The sequence below is a fragment of the Ahaetulla prasina genome, chromosome 3 (assembly GCF_028640845.1).
Source record: "Ahaetulla prasina isolate Xishuangbanna chromosome 3, ASM2864084v1, whole genome shotgun sequence".
Taxonomy (NCBI): Eukaryota; Metazoa; Chordata; class Lepidosauria; order Squamata; family Colubridae; genus Ahaetulla; species Ahaetulla prasina.
The window spans coordinates 142,546,492-142,556,645 of record NC_080541.1 but is presented as its reverse complement, the minus strand read 5'-3'; the positions used below and the strand labels follow the sequence as shown (position 1 = coordinate 142,556,645).

Below are 10,154 nucleotides of genomic sequence, written 5' to 3'. Positions count from 1 at the left end.
AGCAAACATTCATATATGATGCAATCTAAACTATTACATCTTAACAAAAAAAACTTAACAAAGACAGCAATCCTTAACCATAGCAGCAAGTTATTCCATGGCCTAAGCCCTAGGGTATGCCATAGGATAGTAGCTGTTGATATTATGCATATCCATGGTATTTAAATAGTTTATCAGTGTTCAGTTCATAACTTGTGAGAAAGTGGACTGAATGCTCTGAAATTATTTCATACAAACTTGGTACAAAAGAAATTATGTGTACGTAAAAAAGGAAACCCAAGAGCCAATTCTTAGAGCCAAACACACACATAGAGTTTCTCATTCTCTCATACCTAAGATGAAATAAATGGGAAAGAACAATTTTGTTCTCACCTCTGATAAAAAAGACTGCTTTAGCAAATGTATTTCTGCAGTGAGCCTTTTAATCTCAGTTTGCATCCTTGCTTCTAACTCAGTTTCTCGCACTTGAGCTGCTCCCAATTGTTCTGCCAAATTATTTACACGGGTTTCCTGAAAGAGAATTATGCCCCCCAACAAAAATTAATGTCTTGCCATATTGTCTTAAAATATTAAATTAGCATTATTAAAAACAAGAATATTTTAAGCAATACCAAAATATCTCAAGTTTGTTTATATAGGAGGTTGCTACTAATTTTCCCAAACCAATCAAGAAAATATTTTTGAAACATTTTGTATTAATGTTTCAAGCACTTCTCTGTTATTCCTTAAAATAACCAGACCTTTTTCAGGTTTTCTCCACAAGTTTAAGAGGTCTGAAATACTTGTTTTACATCATTTCAAACTAATCTAGCATTATTGGTTAGCTTTAACCTTTTGTCTTTCCCCATTTGAAACTGTGCTCTGAACCATTGGGATAGTTGATTTCTCATAAAATTAAACTGTAAAATTGGTTACTTTTTCATGTGAGATATGGTTCACTTCTTCCAGTTCAAGAGAGATCCTGTCCACATCTCTCTGAGCTTGAGCCTGTTGGCGGCGACTCTCTAATAGATCCACATGAACTTGTTTCATTGCTTCACGTTCCAGTCTCAACTGTTGCCCCAAATCAAGTATTTCTTTATACTGTTCTGCAATACATCTTTCTTGATCTTTCAGCTTCTAAAGAAAGAAAAGTGTTCTTTTTACATACTAAGAATCTTGTGTTTTTCTGTTATTTCGTTTTTAGTAGTTCTTATTTGTTATCCTAAAATCAGATCTGCTGTCTGATAAACAAAGTTCAAGAGTATGTTAAAATCATCAGCCAGATGGAACAGTATTCTTTGTTGGCAGATATGTATACAAATTTCTCTAAAGAGAAAGAAAAAATTAGCAGTATCAGAAAATTAAATGCAAAAATACTGGCATGTTCTCATGGAAAAGTAAACAAACTATATTTCAACAAGCTTCAATGAATTCAGTGGAACATATTTCAGACAATAGTCTCTTTTATGAAAAGGCAATGTTATTCCTTATCATATTTTATTGATTAAATAAGGAACTGGTTAGATTAGAAACCTGGAATATTGAAAAAAAGGCAGAGAGAAAAATAGACAAGAGAAACTTACATTCTCAGTATCTGTTATTTTTTGCTGCTTTTGTTCATTCTCTTTTCTAAGATTATTTATCTCTTGATCTTGTTGGAGAATATTATATTCTTTTTCTTGAAGCTCCTCTTTTGAACATTGTATCTTGCTTGCCAAACTCTCAATCTGATAGCAAAATGTAAGCAAGTAAGTTATAAAGAGAATAACCATTTGAGGAGTTAAAACTCTTCACATCAGACATTTGTGAAAAGTAAGCAACTAGAAGCAATTATTTTAAAGAGCATTTTGAACAATACTGGTAACAGTACCTGTTTATTATAATCTTTTATCTGCAGCTCTGCTTTTTCCAAGCTACCTTGCAATGTAATTATTTTTTGTTCCATTTCTCCCCTGTACTCACGAATTGACATATCCAACTGTGTAACCTTTTAAAAAAGGAAAGACAAAATATTAAAACAGAAACAAATATTATATTTCAACTCATGGCAATTGGGACTTGAATTTTGATTGCTAAGTTATGCAGCCATTAAGCGAGTCATCATATGATGGGACCCAATTTTGCGACCATTTTACCACAGTTGCTATGGTAATTAGCAAATCACATGGTTGTTAAGTGATTCTGGCTTACCCAGTTGACTTTGTGGAAGCCAGCTGGAAGGTTGCAAATTGTGACCACTTGACCACAAGAGACTGCAACTGTTGTAAATACAAGCCGATTGCCAACCACCAAATTGTGACCACAAGATGGTGCAACAATCATAACTTCAGGATGGGTCATCTCTTTTTGCAAAGCTGTTATAATTTCAAACCATCATTAAACAAATAAATTATAAGTTGAGGATTACCGGTACACACTAAAATTGTGCAGCATTAATGAATATATGCACCCCAAATATATTTACTAATTACACCCCAAGCTTATTAAATTTACATATTCTTCTAACCTGAGCTGCTCTTTGTTTCAAATCCCAATTTCTTTCTTTTAGCATCTTTTCCATGTCAAGAAGTTCTTGCTTTTTCTCTTCAAGTTCATCCTTGCATTCTCTGCAATTTTCATTTAAAAATGAAAAATATTTTCTCTATTAGGGAAGTTACACTGTAAATTCTAATTATACTCATCCAATTCTTCCATATTCTGATTCTATGTTTATTTAGAAGTAACTTATTCAGTCGGCGACTCATAAAAACTAAGAAAAAAACACAGCCAAATCTATAAGCAGAAATTGTAGTATAGCATTGATCACGTGACATTGAATTTTGGGTTAATATAATTAATCATATTAAACCACATAATACTTAATATAAGAGATTAATAAATACGAATGATTTTTCCCTAGAAATACTAGAAAAAAGTGAATTTAAGTTTGTACATACATATTTTCAACAATAAACTCTCTTTTTAATGATCCTGTATTCCCTATTTGGGATAGAATTGGGGCAACTGGATGAAGCTGGGCATTTACTGGCTGGATGCCCTTCCTGATGCTTACATGGAGTTAGCCACAGATATTCTTTCTTTGCATCCTAGGAAAGAAATAGCTGCTTCTACCTAGTACTGAACTCTCAACCTTCTGAGTGGGAGGCAAGCATCTTCACCACTAGGTTGCCATGCCACTCATAATATTTTCAACAATGTCAGTACTTAAAAAGTACTAAAGCTACATATACTCCCTTCCATTGGTACTTACAAGTAATTAAAGTAATTAATTAAATACAACAGTTTAGTATGCTGATTCTAAACATGACCTATTCACTTTGTAAATAATCATATACAGACTCATGGACCAAGTCTATGGACTCTCATATTTAGCATTAAGCCATATTTAGCATTAAGCCATTCTAAGTTCTAAGTTAAATGATTCATTATTTCTAAAATGAAGATTAATAGCATATTTTTGCTTTTGTTTTTGTCAAGCAAATGTGTCTCAGCTAAGTTATACATCTAACAGGCTTTTTTTGTCTGTTGCTCTCCATGCGTATGTGTATACTATTTTGTTTCTTTGTTTTATACTTATACTTTTATGAGAGAGTAGATAATACCTGTATTTTTTGTCTTAATTTCATATCTAGCTTTGCACTTCTCTACATTTGGGAAATAGCTTGAAGGACAGTTAAAGCTATTTTGCTTCAAAATTCAGCAGTGCAGTGATTTTAAGGCAATAAAATCATTCAAAAGACATGTTAGCATTTCATTGTTAATAAATAAAATAAATTCAAGGTGTATTTCAATTAACAAAATGCTGACAATAAATTTTGAAATAAGAATTCTAATTTATTAAGTTGCAATGGTGAAAAATACTCTCTTGATTTGAGATAAAATTCTGATAGCTCTGGTAAAATATCCCTGAAGATTTTTGGGGCAGAAACACAAAAATAATTTGCCAGTGTTTTTTTCCTTGATGTTTGTTGCACATCAGCATATAGCCATGGAATTCTCTTAAGTTCTCCCATCCAAATGCTAACTAGATCCAATCATGCTAGGTTTTTAAGCCCAGGCAAGCTTGAATAGGTACGCCACCTGCTGAAATTACTAATTTATTACACCAATCCACTTCTGTAATGCTTATTAACACACCTTAATTCATCTGTTAAATCATGGATAGTAGTATACTTCTCCTCTAGGGATATCTGTGCATTCTGTAATGTATCCCGAAGGTCTTGCAGTTGTCTCAAAGTAGTTTTTAACTCCCCAGTGGTGTTTTGCAGCTCAATTTCTAGAGATTCTATTTTCTGTATGGAATCTTTTTGCTGGGTCTCACTTATAAGCAGCTTATCTTCTAATTCTTTCACTTTTGTGCAAATAGAAAAAAAAGCAATCAAGAATGTTTAGCCAAACAATATATTGATTTACACACATGATAGAGTTTTAAGTTTCTACCCTATCTTTCAGGCTATTCCAAGATGAAGAACACAACAAGTTCAATATCAGCAATCACCATAAAATACTTTTTTTAAAAAACCAAAAGTGAAATATATTATTTGGAAGTAACTGAACTGTGTGCCTATCCCTAAATCTAATAGACTAGGTTCCAAGAAAGGGACTCTGGAAAAAATATTCTTTGGCCATATTAGAAACACCCTATTTCTATTCTCTCTATGAAGTAAAGATTCATGTTTAAAATCAAAAGTTTAATTCTACTTAGAATCAAGCTGCAACCCAGTTAAGATGACTGTGATGTGTGTGTGCATGCACATGTGCCTGTATGATGCATTCAAAAGTTTTCATATAGTCTTTTTTTTTTAAAAAAAGTTTTTTTTATTTTTTTTTAAAACAAACAAACAGAAACATCTTCAATCCAATTACAGTGTGTTGGTGGGGTGATAATACATCTCTTGTGCAATTTCAATGTAAAAATCTCTTTGATTCATCTAGCATTACATTGCATCCATCTGATATCTAAACCTTTAATTAACCAATGGCTATAACCTTTCATTCTCTCATTTCATATAAATTCCCACAAATTAATATTTTATCTGATAACATCATTCATTCCATCATTCTAAATCAATTCAATTAATATTTCACTTAATAATGACACTTCTTAGATCTTTTCTAACATATCCTTCCTTCTAACCATTGATAAAATAAGTCCCATATCTTATAATATTGTTTATCTTCCTGCTCTCTAATTTCAAATGTCAATTTACTCATTTCTGCACATTCCATTATTTTCCTAATAATTTGTTCTTGCAAAGGTAATTTCTCATTTTTCCAATTTTTAGCAAACACAATCCTGGCTGCTGTTATAACATTCACCATCAAATACCTCAACTCTCTACTATATATTTCTGGTATGATCCCTAATAAAAAGACTTCTGGCTTGAAATCGATATGTTTTTTAATCATTTTTTCCAACCATGTGTGTATTTTAGTCCAGTATCTTTTAGCTTCCACGCATGTCCACCACATATGGTAATATGATCCAGGTGTCTGATGGCACTTCCAGCATTTTTCGGATTTGTCCTTAAACATTCTGTCAATTCTTGTTGGAGGTAGATGCCACCTATAAAACATCTTATACAAATTCTCTTTGTATGCCGTAGACATTGTCATTTTATAATTATGAGTCCATAATTTTTGCCATGTCTCTAAATCAGTCCCATGTCCAAAATTCTTCCCCCAGGCAATCATCGTCTCCTTAACTTGTTCTTCTTCTAATTTAATCTCTAATAAGTATCCATACAATTTCCTATCAAAACTAGTCAAATTATTATAGAAGCCTTCTATTTTGGAGTCTTTATCATATCTGGAGTGTATTTGCAAATAAGAAAACCAATTCATTTTTATGCCTTCTATTTCTAGTTCTGGCATAGTTTTTAATTCAACCTTTTAATTTAACAATTCTTTATATCTAATGATTTGTTCCTTTCTAAATGTTACTGAATATGAGAATGCCTCGATTGTTGATACCCAGACTGGAATTTTTAAATAATGACTTTTCTTTATCCTCTCCCAGTTTAATAACAAAGCCTCTCTTACAAAGTGTCTTCTAAAATATCCCTGTGTTTTAGCTTGTCCATACCATAAAAAGGCATGCCATCCCAATAACAAATCATGTCGTTCCAAAGTCAGTATTCTGTTGTTCCTTAAAGTTATCCATTCCTTGATCCACATTAAACTTGCAGCTTGGTAGTATAATTCCCAGTTGGGTAGTCCAAAACCTCCTCTTATTCTCGTATCTTGCAATAGTTTTAATTTTATCCTCGCTTTTTTACCTTGCCAAATGTATTTCAATATTATTTTGTTCAATTCTTCAAAGTATCCTTTCCCCAATCTGATTGGAATTGTCTGGAACAGATATAATATTCTAGGTAATATATTCATCTTAATTGTTGATATTCTTCCAATCAATGATAGATGCAGATTCTCCCATTTTGCCAAATTTGATACAATCCGCTGTTTGAGTGTACTATAATTATTCTCTTTCAATGTGCTGCATCTTGCAGTCAAAAAAATCCCCAAATATTTAACTTTATTTGTGATCTGCATCTCTGATCTTTCTACTAGTTCAACTTTTTGCTTCATTAACATATTTTTTGTTAAGATCTTCATTTTATCTTTATTTATTTTTAAACCTGTTACTTTTCCAAATTCTCCTATTTTATCTATCAAAATAGTTATAGATTCTAATAGATCCTCAATGATAAAAACCAATTCATTTTTATGCCTTCTATTTCTAGTTCTGGCATAGTTTTTAATTCAACCTTTTCATTTAACAATTCTTTATATCTAACGATTTGTTCCTTTCTAAATGTTACTGAATATGAGAATGCCTCGATTGTTGATACCCAGACTGAAATTTTTAAATAATGACTTTTCTTTATCCTCTCCCAGTTTAATAACAAAGCCTCTCTTACAAAGTGTCTTCTAAAATACCCCTGTGTTTTAGCTTGTCCATACCATAAAAAGGCATGCCATCCCAATAACAAATCATGTCGTTCCAAAGTCAGTATTCTGTTGTTCCTTAAAGTTATCCATTCCTTGATCCACATTAAACTTGCAGCTTGGTAGTATAATTCCCAGTTGGGTAGTCCAAAACCTCCTCTTATTCTCGTATCTTGCAATAGTTTTAATTTTATCCTCGCTTTTTTACCTTGCCAAATGTATTTCAATATTATTTTGTTCAATTCTTCAAAGTATCCTTTCCCCAAACTGATTGGAATTGTCTGGAACAGATATAATATTCTAGGTAATATATTCATCTTAATTGTTGATATTCTTCCAATCAATGATAGATGCAGGTTCTCCCATTTTGCCAAATTTGATACAATCCGCTGTTTGAGTGTACTATAATTATTCTCTTTCAATGTGCTGCATCTTGCAGTCAAAAAAATCCCCAAATATTTAACTTTATTTGTGATCTGCATCTCTGATCTTTCTACTAGTTTAACTTTTTGCTTCATTAACATATTTTTTGTTAAGATCTTCGTTTTATCTTTATTTATTTTTAAACCTGTTACTTTTCCAAATTCTCCTATTTTATCTATCAAAATAGTTATAGATTCTAATAGATCCTCAATGATAAAAACCAAATCATCAGCAAATGCTTGTAGTTTATATTCTTCCTTTTGAATTTTCATGCCTTTTATTTCTTTTTCCTCTCTAATGTTTCTATTCAGTACTTCCAATGTTAGTACAAACAGCAGAGGTGACAGTGGGCAGCCTTGTCTTGTTCCTTTTTTAATTTGAATCGATTCTGTCAGTTCACTATTTATCATTACTTTGGCTGATTGCTTATAATATATAGCTTCTATTGCCTTGATAAACTTTGCACCAAAACCCATTTGTTCCAGTTGTAAAAGCATAAAACACCAATTGACATTATCAAAAGCTTTTTGTGCATCAAGGAAGATCAGCGCCATTTGTTTTTCTGGATGGGCCTCATAGTATTCTAGGGTATCCAGTATTATCCTCATATTATTTTTAATATGTCTTTTGGGCAGAAATCCATTTTGATCAGGGTTTATAAAGTCACTCAAGTATCTTTTCAGTCTTTCTGCCAATATCAAAACAAAAATTTTATAATCTGAATTTAACAGAGATATAAGCCTATAGTTTTTAACTTGTTGTAAATCCGTGTCCTCTTTCGGGATAAGTGTAATATATGCCTCTGTCCATGTCTCAAGTATTTTCTTCTTTGACATCACTTCATTCATGACCTCCAATAATGGGAGACTCACTTGTTCTTGAAATGTCGTATAGTATTCAGCTGGTAATCTGTCTGGACCCGGTGCTTTTCCGTTTTTTTGTTTTTTTAAGTGTTTGCACTAATTCCATCATTGTTATATTTCCTTCCAACATCATTTCAGTATCTTTGGAGATCTGAGGTAAATTTGCTTTCTGTAAATAGTGTTTAATATTTCCCTCATCTATACTCTCCTGATCATATAATTCTCTATAATAGTCCTGCACAATTTTCTTCTTCTCTTCATTCCCATATTTAATCTGACCTTGGCTATCCACTAATTGTAGTATTCTCCGAGATTCTTTCTCTTTTTTTCAGTTTATAAGCTAACCATCTACCAGGTTTATTAGCATTTTCAAAATGGTTCTGTTTCGCCCCTCTAATTTTTGTTAAAATCTTATCAAAACTAGTCAAATTATTATAGAAGCCTTCTGTTTTGGAATCTTTATCATATCTGGAGTGTATTTGCAAATAAGAAAACCAATTCATTTTATGCCTTCTATTTCTAGTTCTGGCATAGTTTTAATTTTATCCTCGCTTTTTACCTTGCCAAATGTATTTCAATATTATTTTTAATATGTCTTTTGGGCAGAAATCCATTTTGATCAGGGTTTATAAAGTCACTCAAGTATCTTTTCAGTCTTTCTGCCAATATCAAAACAAAAATTTTATAATCTGAATTTAACAGAGATATAAGCCTATAGTTTTTAAATTGTTGTAAATCCGTGTCCTCTTTTGGGATAAGTGTAATATATGCCTCTGTCCATGTCTCAAGTATTTTCTTCTTTGACATCACTTCATTCATGACCTCCAATAATGGGAGACTCACTTGTTCTTGAAATGTCGTATAGTATTCAGCTGGTAATCTGTCTGGACCCGGTGCTTTTCCGTTTTTTTGTTTTTTTAAGTGTTTGCACTAATTCCATCATTGTTATATTTCCTTCCAACATCATTTCAGTATCTTTGGAGATCTGAGGTAAATTTGCTTTCTGTAAATAGTGTTTAATATTTCCCTCATCTATACTCTCCTGATCATATAATTCTCTATAATAGTCCTGCACAATTTTCTTCTTCTCTTCATTCCCATATTTAATCTGACCTTGGCTATCCACTAATTGTAGTATTCTCCGAGATTCTTTCTCTTTTTTTCAGTTTATAAGCTAACCATCTACCAGGTTTATTAGCATTTTCAAAATGGTTCTGTTTCGCCCCTCTAATTTTTTGTGGTAATTCTTCTTTTTTAATCAAAGCCATTTTATGTTTGACTAGATCCATTCTCATTTTAATATCTTTACCCCCTGGAAATTTTTGTAGATCTTATTCTAGTTTTTTATAACTATTCTTTAGTGTTTTAAGAGCTTGTCGTTTCTTAAAGTTTCTTTTTTTTACATAGTCTATCATCAAGCCTCTTGTATTCTAGGACCTACCTAGTGGCAATGAGGGAGGCGAGGCGCTCCTATGCCTCCACCCTCATTGCGTCGGCAGATAACCGCCCGGCCGCCCTGTTTCGGGTGACCCGCTCTCTCCTTCATCAGGAGGTGCGGGATGACCCGTTGCAGGGACGTGCCGAGGAGTTTAGTGGTTATCTATACGACAAAATCGCTCAGCTCCGGGATGGTCTGGACCGAAATTGGGATGATCCAAGCGAGGGAGAGGAGGCACGTCTTGTTGAGCCTATTTGGGATGGGTTCGACCTTGTGGCTCCCGAGGACGTGGACAGGTTGTTGGGGAGGCTCCGCGCCACTACATGTTTATTGGATCCGTGTCCGTCCTGGCTGGTGCTGGCTACTCAGGAGGTGACACGAGGCTGGCTCCAGAGGATTATAAATGCTTCTTTGTTGGAAGGGGCTTTTCCTGCCGCCTTGAAAGAGGCGGTGGTGAGACCCCTCCTTAAGAAGCCCTCTTTGGACCCGGCTATTTTGGG

General features: G+C 33.2%; 1 protein-coding gene across 1 annotated transcript in view; it reads right to left on the bottom strand.

The window, feature by feature from the left end:
- The window catches only part of CCDC18 (coiled-coil domain containing 18), a 44,939-nt gene that overhangs the window by 6,261 nt on the left and 28,524 nt on the right, over window positions 1-10,154 (bottom strand). The window contains exons 21-26 of the mRNA XM_058175782.1: window positions 4,120-4,333; window positions 2,489-2,588; window positions 1,853-1,969; window positions 1,566-1,709; window positions 916-1,119; window positions 373-510 (exon numbers count right to left, since the gene is read on the bottom strand). Coding sequence (XP_058031765.1) covers window positions 373-510; window positions 916-1,119; window positions 1,566-1,709; window positions 1,853-1,969; window positions 2,489-2,588; window positions 4,120-4,333 — 917 coding nt within the window. The remainder of the gene's footprint in view (window positions 1-372; window positions 511-915; window positions 1,120-1,565; window positions 1,710-1,852; window positions 1,970-2,488; window positions 2,589-4,119; window positions 4,334-10,154) is intronic.